General features: G+C 37.0%; 3 protein-coding genes across 3 annotated transcripts; 1 reads left to right on the forward strand and 2 right to left on the reverse strand.

The window, feature by feature from the left end:
- Nucleotides 1-2,732: 2,732 nt before the first annotated feature.
- On the reverse strand, nt 2,733-3,179 carry LOC149026127 (protein S40-1-like). The gene has a single exon (XM_089143622.1). The coding sequence runs from the start codon at nt 3,177-3,179 to the stop codon at nt 2,733-2,735; it is 447 nt and encodes a 148-aa protein (XP_088999748.1).
- Nucleotides 3,180-5,387: 2,208 nt separating this feature from the next.
- LOC149026128 (uncharacterized) lies at nt 5,388-10,585 on the forward strand. Its single transcript, XM_089143623.1, has 2 exons — nt 5,388-5,478; nt 9,879-10,585. Exons 1-2 carry the CDS (start codon nt 5,388-5,390, stop codon nt 10,583-10,585), a joined length of 798 nt encoding a protein of 265 aa, XP_088999749.1.
- Nucleotides 10,586-18,121: 7,536 nt separating this feature from the next.
- LOC149026129 (subtilisin-like protease SBT5.6) lies at nt 18,122-21,693 on the reverse strand. The gene is made up of 9 exons (XM_089146378.1): nt 21,556-21,693; nt 21,267-21,459; nt 21,000-21,176; nt 20,695-20,806; nt 19,739-20,294; nt 19,550-19,650; nt 19,080-19,431; nt 18,783-18,996; nt 18,122-18,701 (listed from the first exon to the last, which is right to left on the reverse strand). Exons 1-9 carry the CDS (start codon nt 21,622-21,624, stop codon nt 18,178-18,180), a joined length of 2,298 nt encoding a protein of 765 aa, XP_089002504.1. The 5' UTR covers nt 21,625-21,693; the 3' UTR covers nt 18,122-18,177.
- Nucleotides 21,694-26,205: the final 4,512 nt, after the last annotated feature.

A 26,205-nucleotide genomic window follows, 5' to 3' on the forward strand; every position in this document is an offset into this window, starting at 1 on the left:
GCCTTGACCTTACTCAGTCCTTTTTAAAATTTCATCTCTTTGATCCATAATGATTTGATGTTTTCTATAAAACATGTAGTAGTTTTGACTTCTTAATATAAAATTATCAATTCAAAAAAAAAAAATTTCTAAGGGATGCCAATTTACTTATTGGCCCCTGCACGTTGAATTCATATTAGCTCTCTGTCAAGGGAGCACTCAGAGGATCCACACAGGTGCACCGACAAGAAGATGATCCACACTTTTGGATGTCACCCAAGCCTCCTTTTAATTCTCCCAATTCTTTTGATCTTTTGAGGAATTAGATGATGCATAGTGAAATGTCACTCCATACCTAATAATAATAAAGTTATGGATTTGATTTTAGCTAAAAAAAACATCATGGATTAGTTTTTCTTTTCCATGACATCCGTGGACACATTCTAATATTTATGAAGTATATTCTCCAACTAATTTATGGATTGAAGACAAAGGAGAACTCTTAACAATAACAGATAAAAAGACACGTTTTTTTTTCTTGTTATTTTTTAATTATTACTTGTGAATGGTCCAACCAAAATCTAATGCTCTGACCAGTTAAAAACAGATGGATGAAATGATAATTTAAAGAATTGAAACCAACCATGAATTGGGAAGAGCATGATTTATAATTGACCACGTGTTGATTTTGTATTAAAAAGTATTCATTTACTCTTATCTATTGTATTTTTAATTACTACAATATGTAATCAATTTATGTAATAAATCTTTATTATTCTATTCACATAACAAATTTCCACAATTCATATTAATCAACACCATCATTGAGTCTACTTTACAGGTGAATTTTGAACCCCAACTAATCCTATGCTGCAAAATCAACCACGTAACATGTTAAAGGAGGGAGAATTTTGACTATATGTTTTTCGGTTTTAAAAAGACATGTCTCCTTTTTCCAAGTTGGGAAACAGCCTTTTTAGTTGTTTTCTTTAAAAAAGCAAATGAGACTTAATATCAAATATATAGACGAAATCATCTAATAAAAAATAACTAAAATGGAAAGGAGAGAGAAAAAGTTGTTAACAAGAAATTAACAAAAGGAGTTAGTGAAAAATAAGAAAAATAAGAAAAAGTGTACCAACGTAGCCTACATCAGCAGCGTAGGGACCTTTTTCCCTTTTATCTTGTACCATGCCGGTGCTCATCTCTACTTCCTCAATTGAGTCCTTTTAAATTATCAACTCTCTTAATACCAAAGATAAATAAATAAATAAATAAATAAATAAATAAATTTGAGTATCTATTATCCTTTTAACCATTATCTGAAAAATGGGATTTCTAGGTCAGTGACACTGGCTTGCTCATGCTTTCCAATATTGCTTTTCATTATAATTGGCTTCTGCCTTCAAAATGCAGCATCCATACTCAACTTGCATGTTAATCCATGAGCGTGTCAGTTTGATTAATGATATGAATCTTTTGATTGCGCTAGTTGATGATTTGTACAATTGTAACATTTTTGTTGTATAGAAGGGCTTTTGTGCTTGTCATACAATCAAGGTTTAAAATATCGGTATCAAATATCATATTGGTTAGACGATTTTAAGAAACATATCATCCTGTATCGTTCTAGCTAATGTATTTTGGTATAATTCGATGGAGAGACGTATCGTATCAGTTTGGTCAAATATGGATACGACTAGTATCGCATGGTATCGTGGAATACTTTAAACCTTGCTTACAATGACATGTACCTCCCAAAGACCGAGTTATATTGATTTTACTTTAATTTTTTTTTCTTAGGTCTCCCCATGTAAATAACTTTCATTTCTTAATCCTCGCCAAACAAATGTTGTTATGAAACTCATTTGAAATAGTGAAATACAATGCTATTGTATAGAACTTAGGAATTGAGATTTCTATTTTCCCCCATGCAATGTAAGGCTACATTTAGATGCAAAGAAAGAAAAAAATTGTTCTTTGGGGGCTTCCAAAAATATTATTGAGACCATTCTATTTTATCTACTATAGAAGGCAAGACTCAATCCAAGATTTGGATAATTGTACGAATCACTCGAATGAACAAAATAAACCAAGAATCTAGTGCAAATATGTTAAAGACAATCATAAAGCAAAAAAAAAAAGTAACAAAAAGCCATCGCAAGAATAAAAAAGAAATGCAAACAACACACAAGAATTTTACGTGGTTCACTAATCTGAAATGTTCGAGATTAGCTACATCCACGGAGAGGGAATCCACTATTTTAATCTCACAAATAGTACAAGATTTGACAATATTACAATGTTATAATAACCGATCACACTACTTAAGCCTCCTTGAAAACACATTTCCTCCTTCAAGCTCTTGAAGAAAATCTTTCTTACTCAAGCTTCAATAGTGGAAAAAAACAAAGAGACAAAATTCCCATTTCTTGCAAAACCACAAGAAGAAAAAGACCCAAAAACTCAATACTGTTTTTGCTCAAAATCCCTCTTAGAACTCACTAAAATTTTTTTTTTTCTCATCTCATTTATCTCTTCCAAAACTCTCTTAATGATACTAATTAAACACCTACCTATATTTAACACTAAATGAAGTCCAGAAAGTTCAAATTTGAACCCAAAATATAAAGTGATTTTTTCATCCCAAAACCAACGCCTATGTTTTTTCTCTGTTTTTTCCCCTGCCCCAATCAGGGGGAAGGAGGGAAGGAAAAATGGGGAAAATGGAAAATTGGAAAGAAAATCTTGAGTTACGTCTCGATGAAACCCGTCATTCTGAGAATTGAGTCCCTGACTCGACTCAAATCACGGCCTTTGAGAGTCCTGCCATTGCCTGAACAAACGGAGAAAGCCATCTGCCGTGTCGATCTGCCGGCGACCAGCAAATGAGGTGGCACCATCTCTGCAACTTCACTTGTAGAATCCGAGCAATAATCCTCTGACGAATTATTCTTATCATAGCTAGTTGTGTTCGCTCTGCTGCAGGGGATGGTAACCGGAAGGGAATGACACGACTTGCCCTTCTTCATCTTCTTGCTTTGAAATTGATTAGAATATTGTAGAGAAGCAGAAGCAGCAAAAGAATCTTTGTAGTCTGCAGGATTGATGTTCTCATCTTGGAAAACACTGCGGCAACGCTCGTTCCTGCTTGATTTCTTTGGCCAAAGCACATCTGATTCTTGAAATTCTTCTGCCATTTCCTGGGTGGGTGGGTCTTTTGTGAAAAAAGAAAAAAATAAAGAAATAAAGAATGAATGAATGAATGAATGGTGTTGACTGTCGAACAATTTGTCGAAAGTGAAGAGGTGGGATTTATAGCGCAAGAGAAGAGAGAGGAGATGACGAAGGAGTGAAGAAATAAAGAACAACTCATTGGAATGCCGTGCGTGAAGTCTGTGACGTACTGCGCACACTTTTTCTTTTTCTTTTTTCTCTCGGAGAGTCTATGGATTGCTATGGTATGTAATGTATGTTATCATCGATTGATGATTTTTGCCGGTTTGGCCTTTCAAATGGTATCATCACAAAGAAGGGCAGGGAGCTAATGCTACGCCTCCGTTTTAGCAAATTTTCTGCATTAATTTATTAATTAATATTTTACTCGGCGGCAATGCTTTGTAAATTGTAAACAACAAAATGGCTCCATTACTTTACTTACGCCCCAAGGCTTCCTAAAATTTTAACTCGACAATTAGCATCTGCCACTGCCTCCTGTTGTTTCCAAGAAAATCAATGAAACAGAAATAGTCAGTTTTAGGACTAAAATTCATTTTTGCAACATAGTTATGAATAAAAAAATTTTAAAAAAGGGAGCTAACTGTAATGACAACTTTTTTTTTTTAATATTTTATTAAACCTTTCTTAATCTTTTTAAATTTATAAAAAAGACTTTCTGCTTATTTGAAAAATTGACTGGAACTTTCAAATCTGTGAAAATGATCTTTATTCTCATAGCCCTCTTAACTTGAAGAAACATAAGAAAAGAAGAAAAAAAGCTAAAGAAATAGAAGCTGCAGCCTGAGCTATTGATGATGGATAGATTTAATGAAAAAATATTGGATTTGAAGGGAAGGAGTAAAATGAGACCATTTAAGCGACTTGGGCGGGAAAAGTTGAATGATGATTTTGAGGGTTCTTGTAGATTACTCATTGAATCGAGTGCCCTACCTGACTGTGGTTTTAGTCAAGAATCCTTTCAGGCTCTTGCACTCCCTGATGTCCTCACATCACTCCTAGCCGCTGTAACTATCTCGGTCTTTGTACCATTTCGGCTTTTATTTCTCATTCCCTCTAACCCCTAGATTTTACTTTGGTTCAACATCGTTAATGCCCCGAACCGTTGTCCATGTTTTAAAATCAATGGCTGAGATTTTGTTGAAATCAAAATTTGGACCGAGATCTCGATTTTCTAGCCCATTTTTTTTTTGCTTAAATGCATTGAACTGAAGCAAAATCCCGCTGATAGCTGTTAATTTTCTTCTTGTCACTGCTCCCTTTCCCCTTCATCTAGCTTTTACGCTTGCTACCACTTTCTTCACCGATGACAAAATAAATATCATTTGGATTAAAAATGAAATGTAACAACGTAGAGGGGGTTCAGATGAAAATTACTCATAATTTAATGATTTTGTTTAAAATGGGTAAACATAGAAGTCCTTTAATTACTAAAATTTTTGTTATTCTTTTTATCCCCACAAGAACACAGATACGATAAAAAGACAGAAATTTGGAAAGGCTTTGTCACCGTGAGAATAAGGTTTTTTTTTTTTTGGTGAAACTATGAAATTTCATAAAACAGGGAGGCAAGAAAAACACAAGACATCTTGAGAACATAACCAGAGGGGGGGGGGCCCCCGCGCCGCCCCCCCCCCCCCCCCCCCCCTGAGCTTGGATTAATTACCTCTCTAGGAGTAAAACAAATTGACCACCTAGAATGTTGGACCAAGATTCGAAGTCGCCCGCACGGGCCCGATGCACTGATCATTTAATTTGAGATGAACCAAACGGCCGGCCCTGACTAGTACCATAACTGACAAGAATCGAGTTGATTTTGACCCTGGAAGGTTTGACCTAATGGTCTCACCGCTAGAAATGCGATTATAAATAACCATGATAGGATTCCTTTAATTACTTAAATTTTTGTTTTTCTTTTTATACCCACAAGAAAAAGATACGACAAAAAGACAAAGAAATTTGATTGAGAATAAGGTTTTAGGATTGATCAAATTCAAAACTCTTGTAAGGGTTTTAGTTAGGGACTTAGGGTTTTGAATAAAAGTCAAGGAAGCTCTAACGGCTCACCAAGACACAGCCGGCTAAAGGTACGGCCATCTGTCTAATGATTAGGCAAGGCACCATTATTTATTTAATTATAAAAAAGGTCGAAAATATTCTGCGCGGTTAATATGTGGGTCCCAGGTTCCGCGTACCGTGCTGCTGCTGCTGCTCTGGCGCACCACTACAGTGTCCAAGCCTCCACAAGGAAGGAAATACCACGTAAGCATAATTAAAACATTTTTCTTAAATAGAATTTAGTTTTTTTTTTTTCCTTCCTTCTTTGCCAAACTACTATTAATAAGTGAATGACTGGTTAATTTCCAGTGACGTATTTCTGCCACGTATATAGCAAACAGTGCACGTTACGCGCATTAGAATCTCCAGATTTTTTTCACTAAAACTCTAACACATGGACGATTATAATAAATAAAAAAGAAAAAAACACATGGATTGATAATTTAAAAATTAAATCCACGAATTGGGAACAGGCACACCATGATATGTAAATCGACCACATGCTAATTTTGTATTAAAGTATTCATTTACTCATTTTTTTCTTTTGTATTTTTAATTACTAAATAATAATAAATCTTTACTATTCTATTCACAACTTCAAATCTGACACTTCATCAACACCACCGTTGAATCTACTTACATATGAATTTTGAACCTAACTAACCCTAGTTCTGCTAAATCAACCACGCAACATGTTAAAGGGTTGATTTTATTATTTTTTAGTTTAAAAACACGTATCTCCTTCTTCCCAGATGGGGAACAACATTTAGTTGTTTCCTTTAGAGAAACGAAAGAGTCTTATATCAAATAGGTTGGTAAGTATTCTAGTGCTACAGAAACCTTAAAGTTCAATTATTTTGGCTTTGTAAGCAGTTATATCATATGTGCGTCAACTAGCTAGTGTTTTTGTATGAATTCGCTTCTTACTCTTTTCTCTTTTGAGCCAAAGAGAAAAAAATAAAATAATAGAATTGACTTTTTACTCAGTCACAATTTGGTAACTCCAATATTCAGATTTGTTATATGCTCTTCTTGTGAATAGTCTACCATCCCATTTATTGGTTATTCGTTATCGAGTCATGAAAGATATCTTTTCTCCACATTAGATTAAGAACATGATTGGAGGGATCAAAAATTACAAAAGGTATCACTTTTCTTGTGCCTTTAAATCCATAAGCATCAGCTGATGACCAAGAAATCACTGCTCGACCTCCTACATTTGTAACAATCACAATGGTATTGTTGAAAAATAAAAATGAAAAAAACCCTTTTCGATGGACAATATTAATACTTTGAAATGATTTTGATTGAAGGAAAGCAAAAATAGAGAGGATAGCAAGAGAATTGTTAAACAAGGGGTTAATAAAAGGAGATACTGGGGAAAAAAAGAAAACGTGTGTAGAGTTGTGTACCAATAGAGCACATCAGTCATCAGTAGCATAGAGATCTTTGTTTTTTTTTATGTTTTAATTTTATTTTCACCAGAGGGATGGGTATTTTCAAAGAGAATATGCTATGCCGGTGCTCATCTTTCCCTCTTCAATTCCGTCCATTGAAATGATCAATTCTCTTATTCTTTCATACACAAATTAGTAATCAACTACGATTGTTTGGTCAACTTTCAACTTTTGGTTGTCTGATGTATGAAATCAAGACTACTCTTATTTATCTTGGTGACGGGGTGGAAGCGGGGCTTGACTCGTTTGCCACGTTTACCCGTTAAATTAAATTGGATGGTGTAAATTAAAAGTGAGGGGGTTTATTGTAAATATAAATTATATTGTTTTACACTAAAAGTTTTTTAATTTTGTAAATTTACAAAAAAAATTCCTCTTACTCTTTCAACCAATCGAACCCAAAATTTTAACAAAGTAGAAGAGGAGAAGAAAAGCGGGAGGAAGAAAAGGGCGGAGCAAGCAGGAGGGAAATGAATGGATATTTGAGGGTTCTGAAACCGAACATCTTCAGTCTCAAGACGATTGAAGAACAAATCAAATAACCCACTCCCATTTAAAGCTTCTCCTATGGGTCAAATCTCTCTTTCTCTCTCTCCTTTTGAGACATTGTTGGGGAGGAAAATCATGACAAATACTGAAGATTTTTTCTCTCTTGACCCTGAAACCACAGCTTTGAGATATGAAGAAATGGAGCGAGTCTACAAGATCTAAAGATTTTAATCGGATAGAGATGATGTTTTTGATGTTTAACTACTAAGCTCTCCTTGAATAGATTTTCAGACTAGTTTGGTACTTTTTTGTTGGATTTCTTCTTCTTTTTAATGGTTTTATACATTAGAATATGTTCTTGCAGTTTGTTGGTCTCAACATTTGCTAGATGGAAATCACTCCGTCCGATTTGATGTAGGGTTTGTAAAATGGGCGATTAAAGTTGGGTATAATCAGGGGTTTTTTTTTTTTTTGTGAATTTGCAAAACCGAAAAACTTTTAGTGTAAAAGAAGAAAGTTTTATTTACAATAAAACCCTCACACTTTCAATTCACACCGTCCGATTGTAATTTTTACACGTGGCAAAATCAGAAGCGTTAGCTGCTAGCAGCTGCCGCAAATAAAAATCCGGGTTTCTATTCAATAAATGAACTTTCTACCACAAAAGAAAAACAAAAGGGACTTCCAAGCAATAAACGAAATATCGCCCGGTTATGGCGAAATCTTGTCGATATTTCGACGAGATTTCGCTGAGTTGTATAAAAATTTTTGTTCAAAATAAAATATTAGAAATATTTGAAAAGATGTTCATTAAATGGTCTCTAATTCCACTTCAAAGTAGAGCAAAACATCAATGCAATTCGGTGCAAATATCTATGTAACATAAATGTAAAGCTTACAAAATTAATAAGATAATATAAAATATTCTTACAAAACATCAATTAGTCAGTGTAAAGTTTGAAAACAATAATAAAATAAAATTCCAACAAAAATCTCTCTCCTTGTAACTCTCTCTCCCCACTCTTTGTCCCTAACCTCTCTTTGCAAGTATTTCTCTCTCTCTCTCTCTCTCTCTCTCTCTCTCTCTCTCTCTCTCTCTCTCTCTCTCCTCTCTCTCTCTCCCTCCTTTTCTCTTTAGGAAGATGCACAGTTCACACGCTGCGGCATGGTGACGCACAGCCAGAGTCCGTCGCGGCCCTAGCAATAGCGAAATTCAGTGTTTATCGTCGAAATTGGTGATAAATAGTGAGAAATTTCAAAAAAGGCAAGAAATCGGCGATATCCCGCCGGATCAAGTTTCGGTGCTGGGTTCGTTTTGCCCTGCACCGAAATTCAGCAATTTTTCCTACCGTGCTTGCGGGCAATGACACTTGCACTTGTTTCCCAATACTGCTTTTGATTAAAAATGGTCTCAACTTCGAATTGCAGCATTGATACTCATCTTGCATGATGATCATGGGCGAGTTAGCCAGATTAATGATATGAATCTTTAACTTGTGCTACTTAACATTTTACAAATCGTGACATTCTTTGTTGTGTAGAAGGCCTTTTAGTACTCGTTAATATACATCTCCCATGAATGATGATTTTGAGGGTTCTCATAGATTAGTCATTGAGTCGAGTGCCTTACCTGATTGTGGTTTTAGTCAAGAATCCTTTCAGGCTCTTGCGCTCCCTAATGTCCTCACATCACTCCCAGTCGCTGCAACTACATCGGTCTTTGTACCCTTTCGGCTTTCATTTCCCATTCCCTCTAACCCTCGAATTTTACTTTGGTTCAACATCGTTAACGCCCCGAACCGTTGAACATGTTTTAAAATCAATGGCTGAGTAAAAGTCAAGAAAGCTCCAACGAGCTCACCAAGTTGAAGTGTTACACTTGTAACAAAAAAAATGTTGAAGTGTTATACAAGTGAGATTGTAATTTATTAAATGTAGATGTTTTTTTTTATCTTTTTGTTTTCTCGATAAGGGTGGTTGCCAGTTCAATAACATGGAAGAGCTTGCCCTTCATCCTCAAAAGATCTAGAGAAGCTAGTCGGCAAGGAATGTATTATTAGTCTTTCTTCCCTTAATTTGTGGTCAGGTAAGAATTGATAGAGTAGAAGGAAGGAAGAAAGGGACTACACAGCAAATAAATTTGCATCAATTATAGGAAAAAGGAAAGAAAAAAAAATCCAAAACTCCAACTGGCAATTTTAGTTGGATAAGGTAAACGGCTCAAAAGCCAAGACGCAGCCGGCTAAAGGTACGGCCATCTGTCTAATGATTAGGCAAGGCACCATTATTTATTTAATTGTAAAAAAGGTCGAAAAGATTCTGCGCGGTTAATTTGTGGGTCCCAGGTTCCGCGTACTGTGCTGCTGCTGCTCTGGCGCACCTCTACAGTGTAAATGCCTTAGGAACCAAATACCACGTAAGCAAGTTGAAGATGTTGCTTTGCAATCGGACACTCAAAAATAATGTGATCCATAGTTTCCAGACTGCACCCACAGTATGAACATGAAGGATCAATTTGAATCTGCCTTCTAACCAGCTCTTCACTCGTTGCTACCCCCCGTGCACATGCTCTCCATAGGAAATTTCGAATCTTTGGAAGTGTCTGGCAGCTCCAAATATTTTTCCATACAACATCTTCAACTTGTCTTCGATTTCTAGATGTAAAAGAGATTGGAAAGGAGGTAAGCAAATCGATACTCAACCTATGTTCCTTCATTGTTTGGCACCTTTGGATTGCAAGAAATAACAGGATTTTTGGGAGAAAACAAACTACCCCAAAAGAAATTATTGAGGCAGCTCAAAAAGAACATTCTGAATTTGAGGTAATCAAGACAACAGGAGGTGAGGAAGTGCTAAATAATGCTCAACCTGATGAAAATCAACAGAAATGGGAACCTCCGCCTCAAGGTAAATTAAAGTTGAATTCAGATGTGTCTTGGTGTAAAGGAAGTGACAAAGGTGGTGTCGGTTATGCTCTGCGAAATCATAAAGGAGAAATTTTACAGGCAGTCTCTGAACCGGTACTATGCAACTCAGTGTTGGAAGGGGAAGCTATCGCCATGAGAGCTGGATTGATATTTGCACTTTCAGAAGATTGTAATCATCTTCTCGTAGAGTCAGATTGTAAAATACTGGTCCAATACATAAACAATGCTTCCAGCTCCCCTCCCCTATGCTTAGCTCCTCTGGTGGAGGATATTAGGGAGTTATGCTCATCTTTCCTCTCGTGCTCATTCTGTTTTGTTCCAAGAGCGATAAACGCAGTTGCGGATGCTCTTGCAAGGAGGGCCCTGTCGATCTCGTGTACGACGGTTTGGCCTATTTCCGTTCCTTGGCTTCAGGAGTTATGCTCTCCAGTTGCCTAGGCTGTTTCGCGGGTTGCTTTTTCTTTCAGTTAATGGAAATTTCTTACCAAAAAAAAAAAATACCACGTAAGCATAATTCAAACATTTTCCTTAAATAGAATTAAGTGTTTTTTTTCATTTCTTCCTTCTTTGCCAAACTACTATTAAGTGAATGACTAGTTAATTTCCGCTGACGTGTTTCTGCCACGTATACAGCAAACAGTGCACGTTACGCGCATTAGAATCTTCAGATTTTTTCACTAAAAATCTAATTCTCGAACCAGTTACCAGCACGTGCACGTGGATAGAAATATAATTTACAAAATTCCAATCCACCACATGTTAATTTTGTATTAGAGTATTCATTTACTCACTTTTTCTTTTGTATTTTTAATTACTAAATAATAATAAAATCTTTATTATTCTATTCACAAGTTCAAATTTAACACTTCATCAACACCACCATTGAATCTACTTACACATGAATTTTGAACCTAACTAACCCTTATGCTGCTAAATCAACCACGTAACATGTTAAAGGGGACGGGTTGACTATCTTATTTTTTAATTTAAAAACACGTATCTCTTTCCTCCAAGATGGGGAACAACATCTAGTTGTTTCCTTTAGAGAAACGGAAGAGTCTTATATCAAATAGTTTGGTAACCATCCTAGTGCTACAGAAACCTTAAAGTCCAATTCTTTTGGCTTTGTAAGCAGTTATATCATATGTGCGTCGATTAGCTAGTGATTTTGTATGAATTGGCTTCTTACTCTTTTCTCTTTTGAGCAAAAAATTAAAAAATAGAGTTGGACTTTTTATTTGGTCACAATTTGGTAACTTCAAATATTCAGATTTGTTACAGCCTCCTTGTGATAGTCTGACATCCTATTAATTGGTTATTCGTTACTAAGTTATGAAAGACATAATGAACATGTCTTTTCTCCGCATTGGATTAAGAACGGGATTGGAGGGATAAAAAATTACAAAAAGTATCACTCTTCTGGTACCTTTAAATCCATAAGCATAGATGACCAAGAAATCACCACTCGACCCTCCTACATCTGTAATAGTCACAATGGTATTGTTGAGGAAAAAAAAGAAAAAGAAAAAAACCCTTCTTGATGGGCAATATTGATACTTTGAAATGATTTTGATTGGAGGAAGGCAAAAATGAAGAGGGTAGCAAGATAATTGTTAACAAGGGATTAATAAAAGGAGATACTTGGTAAAAAAAAAGAAAATGTGTGTAGTTGTGTACCGGTAGCCTACATCAGTAGCATAGGGATTTTTTTCTTCTTTCTTTTATGTTTTAATTTTATTTTTAGGAGAGGGATGGGTATTTTCAAGAGTATATGCCAATAGGGGTTTCAATCACCTGCGGCCGTCAAAGGAGCGGCCACTCCAGATGGTCGCCACATGTCACTAAAAAAAACACATCCGTTGGATTTAAAATGGGTTTTTTCTTTGTTTTCGCGGTTAAACAACCGGCTACAACAATTCGGTTAAGATGAATGAACCGAATTGTAAACCAAGCCGGTTACTCATTAAAAAACAAAACAAGAAAACCTTGCATCATCTTTGTTCAATGATTTCCACAGTTTCAAAAACCTTGCTCTCTCTCTCTCTCTCAACATGCGCCACAGATGAAGATATCCACAATTCCTTGAGCTTGGGTGTTTCGTGAAGACAGCAACAATCTTGGGAGCTGTAGGAGTAACCTGAACTCTCCCGGCAAGATAGTAAAATGGCTGCAACAGCTATACACTTTCGTTGTTTAACAAAATAAAAGGTATCATGATGTTTTACATAGCAAACAAAATTAGAAAATCAGTGAAGTGAGAAAAATGGGGAAGAAGATAGGGATGGTAAAGGATAGTTGATTCAAGCCCTGCAGTCACCTCATATAGGATTCTCTCTTACATTCTCACAGCTACAGAGTTGTAAACAGTTATTTTTTCAATGATAAAAATTACCAATCCTTAAGATTCGCAGAAGGTAATTAATCTGGACTGCAGTCTGGAAAATTCATATGGTAACAAACTAAAATGAGTCACAGCCACACATAGTTCACTAACTGTAATTTAAACATGAATTTCTGCAATAGAAATAGATTTAAAATGAAGACAAAAATATATGCATATAGTAGGTAACAAAACAAGATTCAGGGGATTTTGATCATCTGCTGCCTTAAGGCCCTACTGCCCTTGCTATTGATCATTGAGATAGTACCCTGTCGGCTCGAAAATATGTTCAACACTTCTGAGTGCTTTTTATTAAGTAAACCGAGTTTGGAAAAAAATGATTTGCAGTAGCAAAATGTACCATGTAACAAAAATGTCTTGATGTTCTTCAATAGACCTTATCATCAAGAGAGAGAGGAAACCATGGATGAGAATTGGAGTCTAATCGCAGACGAGGTTTTAGATAGAATAAGATTTAGGATTTTAGAGATAGATAAATGAGGTCGACTGATTTAGGTTTTTTCTTCCATGGATGACAATCGGTTGATAGAGAAAGAGAGAGAAAGAAAAGAAACACGTTGAGAGAGAGAGAGAGAGTAAGGTTTTTGAAAATGTGAAAATCATGGAACGAAGACGATGCAGTTTTTTTTTTTTTTTTTTTTTTTTTTTTATTTATTTTTTTTTAATGAGTAACCGGCTTGTTTTTAATGTTAATAAAGTAAACTCATAGTCTAATATGATAAAAAGACTAAAGGTAAAAATCAATGTTAACATTAAGACTAGAGCCAAAATTAGGTAGGATCGGGCCAAAATTTGGTGAATGCTTACTATATTGGTAATAAAGATATAATTTATTTTTATTAATTTTTTACAAAACATCCAGACTCAAATCAGGGCCAAAATCATGGGCCTAGATCAAGGCCAAGATTAGGGCCAAGATCAGGGCCTAGATCAAGGCCAAGATTAGGGCCAGGATCAGGGCCAAGATCAGAGATCAGAATCTGGGTTAGAATCAAGGCCAAGATCAGTACTAAAATCAGGGTCAAGATGAGGGCCAGAATCAGGGCTAGAACCAGGGACGGGCCGGATGGGCTGAGCAGGCCAGAGAGTAATCTTAGGCCCGCCCTTGGCCCTAGCTCAAGGCCAGAATATTTCAGCCCTAACCCGCCCTTAGGGCCAAAATCTTTAGCTCAAGCCCTATTCAGGCTCAGGGCGTGTTTAGGGCAGGTCAGGGCCAAACTTGCACCCCTACTTTCTGCAAGTATGTTTTGTCAACACCAAGCTCTCTCTCTCTCTCTCTCTCTCTCTCTCTCTCCTTTTTTCTCTAGGAGGATACACAGATCGCATGCTGCAAGCATGATGACACAACACGGCCGAGAGCGCGCCAAGAGTGAAATTAAGTGTTTATCGCCAAGAAATTGCAAAAAATGGTGAGATATTTCCAAGAAATCGGCGATATCCCGCCGGATCGAGTTTTGGTGCAGGGTTCGTTTCATGTAGCACCGAAATTCGGCGATTTTTCCTTCCGTACTTCCAGGCTAGTGACACTTGAACTTGCTTCCCAGTTCCCAATAGTGCTTTTGACTAAAAATGGTATCAACTTCGAATTGTAGCATTGATACTCAACTTACATGATGATCATGGGCGTGTTAGTTTGATTAATGATATGAATCTTTAACTTGTGCTGCTTAACATTTTACAATTAAACATTCTTCGTTGTGTAGAATGCCTTTTAGCACTCGTCAATATACATCTCCGAGGTTGGCTTTTATTTCTTTTATCTTAAAATTTTTTTAGTAGGTCTCCGCAAGTAAATAACTTTAATTTGTTAAACCTCACCAAACAAGTATTGTTATGAACCCATTCGAAATACAATGCTATTGTATAGAATTTAGGAATTGAGATTTCCCCCCTATGAAATGCAAGGCTACGTTTGGATACTAACACAATAAAGAAATGGTTTTGAGAAAGGTGGGAAATGGTAATGACACGCTCTTCCGGTTTGACCCATGGAGGCTCACGGCTCGCAGCATATCTTCAACACACCCTAAAGAAAACTTTTGGTTCCATGATCTTACTGTGGCAGAAATGGTCAGAAATGTTCAGATGAACAGGGAGTATCTCTCACAACTAACAAACTCTGAAAACATTTCCTCTGAATTATCTGAATTATCTCTTTCCTGTGTTCCTGACAGATGGGTATCATTACTTGGATCCAATGGCGAGTTCCTCGGCCAAGTGGCGGGGCAAGCATTGTTGAAACAAAAATACCCAACTGGTCAAAATGAGTTTACCTCGTGGTGGAGATTTTTCTGGAAACTGCCTTACACCATAAATTTAAAAGCTTTTTGGCGCTTGTGAATGCGGGGCTACCAGTTAAGAGTGTTTTATCCAAATGGTCGACACGAATCCTCTCTCGTGAATTTTGCGGCAACAAGGCGAGACGGATTGGCATGTTTTCCTCTCATGTGAATGGACCAAAAGGGTTTGGGCTGCAGGAGCGATTGGATTAAGAACGAACATTTGACCCAATGTTCAATTCTACACCTATGCAGGAGTATCTGGCAACACGAGCTAGACAAAAGAATGAAACAGTGGTTCTTTCCGAATTTTATAATACAATGTTATTTTATTTGGAAAGAGAGAAATAGGGTTATTTTCAAAAACAAAATCCTACCCATACAACATCTTAACCAGTGTTAATAGATGGGTAAATGAATATAAGCGTGGAACAATAATCTCATGATGTAGGACAAGATAAGGGGCTTGAGAATTTGCTTATGTCATGCCCACGATGGAATATGATTTTCAGTCTTATATCAAAACTATCCACTACCCACTTTGTTATGTGCGGGGGTATCAACAAACTGACAGAACGGGATGGTGTATGGGGATTGTAGATAGAGGAAATCTTTATCAGCTGACAACAAGGAGATTCGAAGGCAATGACAGCATGAAGGCATTGTTAGGGGCAATTCAAGAAGGCTTATCTATAACTTCAGATATGGCTATAACACCACACGAAATCTGGTGCAACTTGGAAATGGTGTTTGAATTGCTGCCTAAACCGTGCCAACAACCCTGGCCAATGCACTTGACATCAAACTTGATTAGTATTTTGACTAACTATCATGGAGCAACTTTTTGTACTTTTAAATCCCCATCACTTCTATCAAACTGGACTCAGTTAGCATTAAGGGCTGCATGTAGCCATAGCAGCACTAATGAATTTAGTAGTGAGCAGACCTGTAACTCACATATCTATTTTAAGTAATATATTTTCATTTTCTGTGATCAAAAAAAAAAAAAACACAATAAAGAAATATCATTCTAAAAACAAAAACAAAAAACACAAACAACAACTTCTCTTTAGGGGCCTTCCGGAAATATTGATCAGACCACCCTGTTTTGCCTCTATGTCTTTTCTTTGTTTTTCCCCCCTGCTACAATTAGGGGAACGGAAGAAAAATTGGGAAAAAAACTGAAAAACTAAAAAGGAAAATTTGGAAACCGATTCTTCAGCTAGCTACGTTACGTCTCGATGAAACCCGTCATTCTGAGAATGGAATCTCTGAGTCGACTCAAATCACGGCCTCTGAGAGTCCTCCCATTACCTGAACAAACGGAGAAAGCCATCTGCTGTGTCGATCTGCCGGCGACCAGCAGATGAGGTGGCACCAGCTCTGCAACTTCACTGTTATCGTCGATCTCTTTAGAATCCAAGCAATCCACTAACGAATATTATTCTTATTATTGTAACTACTTGTGTTCGCTCTGCTGCTGCAGGGGATGGTAACCGGAATGGAATGAGGTGACTTGCCCTTCATCATCTTCTTTTTCTTCTTGTGAAGTTGATCAGAAGAATCGTTGTGCTCTACAGGATTGACGTTTTCATCTTGGAAAACGCTGCGATAGTGCCGATCTTCACCCTGGTTCCTGCTCGATTGCTTCGGCCAAAGTACATCTGATTCTTGCAATTCTTCCGCCATTTCCTTGATGGGTCTCTGGAGAAAGAATGAATGAATGGTGTTGACTGCAGAAGAATTTGTTGGAAGTGGAGAGGGAAAGGGTGAGATTTATAATGCAGAGAGATGTGATGAAGAAGAAGAAGAAGAAGAAGAAGAGAAGGATTGAGAAGTGAAGAAATGATGAACTCATTGGAATCGGTGTGCCGTCTGTGCGTGCGTGGAATCTGTGTCGTACTGAGCACACTTTTTCTCTCTCTGGGATGAGTCCGGATGGTATGATATGATAACATCGTGAGCACACACACTCCGATATATGACGTCATCAGATGGTATCATCACAAAAAGCGTAGACCCACCCACCCCTCTTCGAGTCACTTCTCTTCTCTTGCTACGCCTTCAGTTTTATTTAGCAAAGCAAATCAGATCTCTGCATTAATTAATTAATTAATTAATTAATATATTCACTCGGCGCCAATTCTGTCCAAGCAACGAAACAGTTCGTTCCATTACTTGCGCCCCAAGGCTTCCAAATCATAAATGACTTTCTTTGTTTAAGTGAGGGCCTTTCGGGGAAACTTCGCGTGTGCTTCAATGGCCTGCTCCCATCAAATTCAAGCGTCGTTATTTGCCAATTTTAAAAGGGGTATATTTGTAATTTTACCACAACAAAAGTTTTATTTATTTATTTATTTATTGTTTTAAAAATAAAGGAACGAATTGGGCGCTTCTGGTGTATGTGTCCAAAGCTCAAAGATAACATAGGTGTAGCATATGCTAACCCACAACGTATCGCCTCTAATTCCATCCTCAAAACGTTTGCAATAGGGTTTCCTCCAGTTACTGAAAAAACGACTTTGCCAATGGATATTCTTCCAATTGAACCATAACCACCACGCTCCCCAGCGATAGAGCCATCACAATTCATTGCCATCCATCGTGGCGGGGTTTGATAGTAGTGGAGCAAGCTCCTACGATGATAGAAGTGGACCAGAATGCCACAACCTTTGGAAAAAAGCCTGTTAGCTGAATTATCCTCCATGTCATAGTTACCTAAAGAGAAGTGTAAGCAGGTGTTTGAGAGGATACCATTCATAATAGTAGTGTAAGAAGTTGCTTCCTGATTGTGTATTCTGTAGTTTCTTGCCTGCCAAATGTGATAGATAATAGTTGTGAAGCTGAAACAATGGACCTTGTGGACGAGAGAGGATTCCTAGAAGCCCTGGAGAGTGTGATCCTAATCCCCAGCCATGATCGTTGATTTGATTGATATCCTGATACCTCAATTACGACACCTAGTTCAGTAAGAGCCGTTGGGATCTGTAAGGGATTTCTTAGAGGAGGTTTATGGCATTCTTTAATGTGATGTCTACCTAGAAAGAGATCGGCATGGTTGGATCATAGGAACATAGCGGCATTGCACTTGCACATCCTCCATTGTTTCTTGAGTTAAGTATGTTGATATATGTTGATGATCTTGCTGGGTTCTTTAGAATTCAACAATCTTTGAAATATTGCTTTTAGATTGTGTTGCAAATTATGATGATTATGCAATATAGGAGTACAATATGACATTAGGTGAATATGAGACGACATAACTCGAATGACGACGTACACATGTGACCCGTGTGTAGTTAGACCTCGAAATTTATTTATTTATTTATTTTTTTTTTGAAGAGGAAAAACTATAGAAGAGAAATTGCCATAGGACTCCTTACATCATGGATCCCATCACTCCAGGTATACCATCCGAACCTGTACCTGTTTCCGTTCACCAATCCATTTGGTGCTACGGTTATGGCGAACTTCTTCACCTCTCCATAATGGCAGAAATAGAGGACATTCGGATTGATCTCAACAGAAATCCCTGGAGGTGATCTCACTTTCACAGAATACAAGCTCTTGCTTCCACCAACATTGGTAACAGTCCTTGTCACTATCGTGGTACCATTAAGCTTCGAGATCGCAAGTGATGGATGGTTGAGATTACTTGGTGAGGGTGGGACCTTTGGGCACTTGAAGGCAGGGTCAAAGTTATCAAATCCCGTGCTACAAAGAAACAAAAGATAATCAGTATATGAGGCATTATAGACAAGACCCGGATCTGCTGCTTTTGTTGGCCTGAAGTGTCCAGCACCATAGTTGAAGGGGTTGGCTTTCTTGCCAAATGCATTAGTCAATGACTTGCCAACATTGTTCATTGTGGTTGCTGCATGGAAAACATGTATCAGAAAGTTCTGGCCACGAAGGATGTTACACCTTAATCTTTACACTTAACACTACAAGGTACCCGTGGTCATGATTGCTGATCTTATAGCAGCACTACTCCAATTTGGGTGGATAGCTTTGAGAAGGGCAGCTGTGGCTGCAACATGAGGGCATGACATGGATGTCCCAGAGAGAAAATTGTATTTGACAACCCGAGGATCCCAGTCCAATTTCGAAGGAGAAGATGCCTCACTCCATGCTGCCAAAATATCCAATCCTGGTGCTGTAATGTCTGGCTATAAATAATGAAACCCAACAATCAAAGACTAGTATCTCATTCAATAGTGAAGAAATTAAAAGTTGCCATTAATTAATTTACCTTTAGAATATTGGGTTCAATAGTGTTAGGACCTCGTGAGGAGAAAGCTGCCATGACTGGTGCTGGTTTGGCATGTAATTTTGTCGAGCCTGGGAAGATCAATGCCTTTGGGTTCTTGGTGGAGTTGATATAGTTCATTATAGTGATACTATCATGTGAGAAAACAGCAGCCCCAGGAAGAACGTACGGGTCCATGGATAAGTCGTCTCCGTTGATATTGCCTAGAATAATACCAACACCTCCGGCTCTCTGCACCTCCTTGCTCTTCCCTACTCTTGTTCCATCCCCTCTCTGGCACAATACAATTTTCCCTCTTGTTTTCTCCAGTGACAAGGAGCCCGGAAGGCATTGCCTGCAAAATTTTGAGATGGAACTCACTAGATTCAGAAATTCTTCATCTCCAAAGCAAATTTTATCCACAATTGAAAAAAAGTCATGTTAATCAATCTATCTCAAATTTTATGTATTACCCTACTGTTTGGTTATTGGGAACACTGGGGTGTACAACATTGCCGGCATAGACAAGTGGGTACATCTTCTTCTTCAGCTTGTAAGGAGCCACTGATTGACCCTGACACAATTGAGGAAGTTTCTTAAGTCGGGTTTTTTATAATTAAAATAAAGAAGTGTGCAAAATGCTGGTTATAATTAAAGGTTACCATGATTATCTTGCCATTCCCTAACACGATAGGAGAGGGGAAGACTCGATCCAAACTACTAGCAGCCACAGTGATGATCCAAGGTGACAGATTCGATGTGGTTGCAGGTGCAGGACCTGAGTTTCCACCACTGGAAACCACAACGATATTACGCTTGATAGCGTGTAATGCCCCAATTCCAATGTAATCCTCTCTGTAGCTTTTAAAATCTGATCCAATCGAGATGCTAATAACGTCGACTCCATCAGCTATGGCATCGTCGATGGCCGCAAGGATGTCTTCATACAAGCAATTGCGTCCGTTAAAGTTGTCACCAGGGATTGGCCAGCACACCTTGTACATGGCAATACGTGCAAGTGGTGCTCCACCGGAAGCGGTGCCTCGAGCGAAGCCACCAAGGGCGGAGACACCATGGACTCTCCGGCCACCGACGGTAGAAGATGTGTGGGTCCCATGGCCGTCATGATCCCTGGGTGATCGGAATTCTGCCGTGGTGTTGAGCTTACCATAATAGTGTTCATACGCTTTGAGATAGTATCTTGCACCGATCAGTTTCCTGCAAACCAAAAAATTCTCACTTTTCACATCTTGGATTGAGCTTCTTGGGGCCAATAGTAGGGTCATTCAATTATACCACCTCAGAATTTTATTGGTGCAGATTGTTCATCTGGATCGGACAATTAATTTGCACATTTTGCTTGGAGCGGCGTTGCTACTAGCAGTTTGCCTCCCAGATTTAATTTGGGCTCCAAAGCAATTCTAGATAATTGAATAAACACTTCATTCAATGGTAATCTGGACCCTAAATTGGATTTGGATCATGCGTTGCTCCCAAACATGATCCCATATAAACGCACATAAACAGTTTAGATAAAGTAAATCACATATAACAATCGTTTAGATGTCCACTGTGGTATTTTTTTATCGTTATAATATAATGTATGATAGTGTCTCACCTATTACAGTGTGAGGAGTTAAAAACGTCCCCAGCTTGACAGATTCCTTGCCATCGCTTTGGTATGGGTCCCAACCCTTCATCACTGAAGCTCTTTGACTCTGGCCATATACCTAACCACTCAGACAAAACACCTTAGACCACACTGTTGGCTTTAGCTATGCTTGGATTCACTGGAACCATTCAAATCCAATCGATCCAAAACATACAAAAGGACAAAGAAGATAAAGCTTAAAGTCTTATAATAAAGAAACTAAGAGAACAGCAAGGTTCTTCCTTTTCAGAAAGGATAATGTTAGAGAGTACCAGTATCCAACAACCCAACGATGATATCTTTCCCATGCTTGGATTCACCCAGCAAGCCTCCATTCTTGTTTTCAGTCTCTAGACCCTCTATCAGACCTGCAAATTTCCATGACCTTGTAGTATGAAGCGAATATCTTCTTGGTATGCTCGGTGAGACAGACACCACTTCATCCATTTCTGTGCAAATTAGCAGAGACTTGTTATCACATGTGATAGAGATTGATAAGAAGAATAAAGCTAATTATAAAAACCCAGTTGGAGTTGTACTTGATAAGCTGTGGGCTTCTTCTGGAGTAAGCAATGCAGAGAAGCCATTGATGGTGTTCTTGTAACTGTAGAGTATAGAAGCCCGAGCTTCCTCTTCTGTCTCCTTCACAGAGGTCAACAATGAGTGATGGGTGTCCTCTATTTCTTTAGTCGTTTTCTCTCCACCGTGTGCTCGCAGATAAACGATGTAAACCTGGGATGAGTTGTCGTCTCAGTTGCAGCAGAGAATAATAAAATAACCCAATTAATTAAGCAGAAACTGACATAGAGTATTTAAATTAAGAATAACCTGAAGTTCACAAGCCGCAAGAGGAAGGAGGAGCAGGAGCAGAAAAGAGGATAAAGTCAAGATCCTCATATTGAGACGAGAGGGTTTGGGGGAATTTGGGATGCAAGAAAGGGGTTTTGTAAGAAAGAAGAGTTGTAACTTACAAGAAGCTTGGGAATTTGCTGGAATATCGGTTGGGAAGGTTTTAGAGTGTGATTAGGATAGATGTGTGGCGACAAAAAAAATGTCTGTGGAGTCAAATTCGTGAGGTAGACTTCACTTCTGCTCAATAATTGCGCACTCTCAATAGTGTGATGATATGCTTTTTGAAATTGGTGGTATGAGTTCGATCTCAACCGTTCGTTCACTGTAGATATTGCAAATTAATTGTATAGATTCAAGTAATTTTACAAGTTCGTCAAATTCTTAATTTTGGTGGTACAGAGTTTTAAAGGAAAGTGTAAATAAAAATTTTCAATTCCACCCTTGATTTACCTCATAGTATTAGTATCTACCCATAAATTATCTAATTAATCAGTTATACCATTGTTCCTAAAACAGTCAGTTAGATTTATTTGTTGATTTTTAATATTACTAGTATTTTTAATTTTAAAAATATTATTTACTACTTATATGTATATCTTCAAAATTTTATAGAAAATTTATGATCGATAGAAAAAAATAAAAAATAAAAAAAATCACAGCCGACTGAGGAAGACGAAGAAAAGATAAAGATATCTCTATTATATTTTCACCTATAAGAAATTTTATAGATAAATTTAAATAAATTAGATAGTGGTATTAATTTTAGGAATAGCTCATCAACATCACAAATCCAACATTTAAGAGGTTTTTTTTTTAATTTTTTTTATTGTGCAAACTGGTGACTTTAGTTTGTGCATGGTGAACGGCTCAAAAGTTCAGATGCTGCCGGCTAAAGTACGGGCATCTGTCTAATGATTGGCACCTATATTGACGATAATTAAAGAAAAGATTCGGTGCGGTTTACATGCGGGTCCCAATTGACTTACGTCAAGTTCGAGTGTAGATCGTCTCCCCTGATCTGTGATTTCGCGACGGCTGTTGATCACATATTACAAGAGTCCACCGGATTAGGGTGATGAAATTTATTTTTATAATATTTTATAATTTTTTATTTATGTACATCACATAATTTGTGGTTGTAACGTTGTCAGAAAAGCTCCATTACTCCATCAGGAGAGATGATCCACACTCTGCAAGTTCGGCGTACCCTACGACTTGGCATAGGGGCACAACTTTACGATGGGATTTTACTTGAGAGTAGTGTCATTCCGAATAATTCACGTTTGGACCGTTTATATTTCATTCTTTTCAGCTGGACCATTTACATGTCGTTTTCATTGTTCTGAACCGTTGATATTTTTTTTCACTTTAGACCATTTACATGTGGCTCATTGTTCGATCCAGATTTAATTTAGACTGAGATTGAAATCTGCATCATCTACTTTTTGAGCAGCGTTGCTTCCAAACAAAGTGAGCGTCCACGCCTTAGGAAGCAAACTGCCATGTAAGCATAATTAAGGTTTTGTTTTTCTTGCAGTCTTTGAAGCAGTACGTTGAGATTAGGAGGGTCTCTCTGGTCAATTATGTAAAAGACTATGGGAAACCAATCGTTATAGTAGACATTATCGATCAAAATAGGGTATGCATTCTATTCAGTGTTTGCATTAGATGTTGCATTTTTCACTTCTGTATCCTATGTCAGATTTTATGTTTTTGAGATACTACTGCTAGATATCATCATGTTATAATGTGAGTGAGTTTTATTGGCAGCTGCTTTGTCCATATCAAATGCATTTTAGGGCATTGCTTGGTTTTAGATCATGGCGAGTGTTTGTGTTCTATACTTTAGGGATTTTATTCTTTAGGGTAACGAGTTCATGTATGTGGGATGAAGATCAGTATTTTTAGAGGAAGATCAATTTGGGAAGGAAATAATCGGAAGGTTGTGTGAGTCACTGGTTGAGATCGCTCTAGTGAGTGTCTTTGTTTTAAAATCATTTGTGATGATGCTGTTTAGGTCAATGCTTGTTAAATCAGATTTATCTTCTGCAGGTGGCTGGGGGCAGCCGTCGTGGCTAGCAAGAGAGGCGCGATGGTGGTTGACGGAGTTGGTGGCAATTTCTTGCAAAGGGTAAGAAGAAGATGGGGGCAACAATGTCTTTTTACTATCCAAAGGGTAATTGGGTAATTTATATTTTAAGTTATATTTTAAATGAATTAAATGGAGTAAGGGCATTTAGGTCATTTTATCCATTACTTATTAACAAATCTTAACGGTGGTAACTTGTAATTTTAACAGTGGATGTCATGTAATTTAAAGCATAATAATGAGTGAACACTAGTTTCACCCCAATAATAATTGGTACTGTATAAAAAACTCTAATAAATATGATTCCCAATTTCTTAATAGACAATAAAAAGTCTCTCTCTCTATACCCCACCCGTCCCTACTTTTTTTTTTTGCAAACACCCCCTCCTTTTCTATCCCCCTATGAATAAAGGTTTCATTTTCTCTCAATTAAACAAGACCATGTCTGAAGTAGATGAAACTAATTGGAAATTTGATTCCAATATTTTACTTTAGATATGGTTTTAGCTCAAGAAATGCAACCTTAGTTCCTATGTTGCATCATTTTTGGCCTTTTGGCTTTTTCTTTATTTATTTTTTCTATTAAGGAAATGATGAAAGAAAAAGCTCTTAGTATTGTCGAAATTTTGTTAACCATGATGGTAGGTCAATTAAGCAGAGCTAGAACGATAGTTCATTTGGAGAAATGTATACATGATAATAGTGATGGTACTTCCTTAGATGTCATGAGGTTGTTCATGATTTTACATCTATGAAAGTATGCAATCACTGTAACTATATTCTTGTTTGCTAAATCCTCCATTGGTTTTCATACTAGCAATGTGTTACCAATTTAGTGCCACTAATGACGTAACACTATCAACTTTAAAAGATTAATTGGCCTCACAAGATATAAACATAAAAATAAAATTTGTCTTATACAACAACATTTCGTGGCACATTCTTAAGTGATGTGAGACTTATATTGTTATATATATACATACCTAACTTGAGCCGTTGCATGCATAGAATGATTGATTTTTTTTTTTTTTGGTGGATTACACCAAATGACAACTGCTTGAGTTGTTGGAAATTGAAACAAGAAAAAAGAAAGAGATAATTAGTGTTGCTTCCTTATACTCTGATTTTATTACTATTTTATCTCCTGTACTTTTTAAAATTGCTAATCCAACCTTTAACTTTGTCTACATTTACTAATGCCCCCTACGTTCCGTTAGTTTACTGATGATGTTGCATCTATACAAGGAACGAAAGTTCGTCTGGTTTGCCGGGTTCGCTACCCGGCGAACTGGGCAAACTGGCGAAATATCGCCGAAATCCCCCAATTCGAAAAATTTCAACCCATATTTCGGGAGTATTTTGGTCAATAATTTTGGTAAATTTGATGCATATTCTAATTTGATGCAAATATGTGGTAAATTTAAATTATTTCCTATAAATATTTCCATTTAAATCTCTTGCCTAGCCACATTTAACATGTTACCTTCTAAGCCCTAAATCATTCGGACATAATTGGAATGATTAACCGACGATTCTATTACAAAATTCTTTCACAATTTACATTGTTTCCATAAATTATTTTATGTATATACTCTTCCCTAACCACATTTGGCATGTTGACTTTTAAGGACTAAATCACTAGAATATATTTGGTAAGATTGCTCATTAATCTTGAAGATTTTGCTATAAAATGTCTTCCTATCTATAAATTATTTTATGTAGATTCTCCTCCCAATTATATATTTTTTTGGTAGAATCCTCCTAATTATATTTAGTATATTAACTTTTGAGTCTTGAATCATCGGGATAGAATTGGTAATATTGGAATAGAATCGCGTGAGAAAACGCCTGAAAGTGCAAGAAATAGCATAAAAATCGCAAAACAAAAAATGAAAAAACTGATATTTTCCGATATATCGAAGAAATGGCAGGATATCGCTAATCTCGTTTGGCCATGTGTCTTGGTTCGATAAAGACTGATATCACCGAAATTTGGTGATATTTCGCCGAATTTCAACGATTTAATGTTCCATGCATCTATATATTTTGTTCGAAATCCAAAAAATAACCTTGCAATTATCTTTTTACTTATTTACTCTTTTGTCAAGTTATAATACTATCATTAATTAACTATGTGAGAGTCTTAACAACCATAAGTATGTGGTCTCACCAAATCCAAAATTAATTCTAAAATATAAGATTTTAATGATATAATTGACATTCAATATAGTTTTTATAAATGAGGGTAATGCCATATTTCTTACTTCTTAATTTTAATGAACGATAAAATAGACATTTCATATTTGATGTTAATGGCCACTTAACACTGATAGAAGTGAGGGAGACAATAGTAATTTCATAAAGAAGGAGGTTTGATTAGTAATAAAACCAAAGTACAAGGGGACAATAGTAATTATCCCCAAAAAAAAGTCAGAAAGAATAAAATAAATAAATAAATACAAGAGTACCCTCCTAAAACTAGAAAAAAGAAAAACAAAAATCTAAGACTACCCACTTAAAATTTGAAAAAAAAAAAA

The sequence above is a fragment of the Hakea prostrata genome, chromosome 2, assembly GCF_041222555.1.
Source record: "Hakea prostrata isolate BN-2017 chromosome 2, UWA_Hpros_2, whole genome shotgun sequence".
Classification (NCBI taxonomy): domain Eukaryota; kingdom Viridiplantae; phylum Streptophyta; class Magnoliopsida; order Proteales; family Proteaceae; genus Hakea; species Hakea prostrata.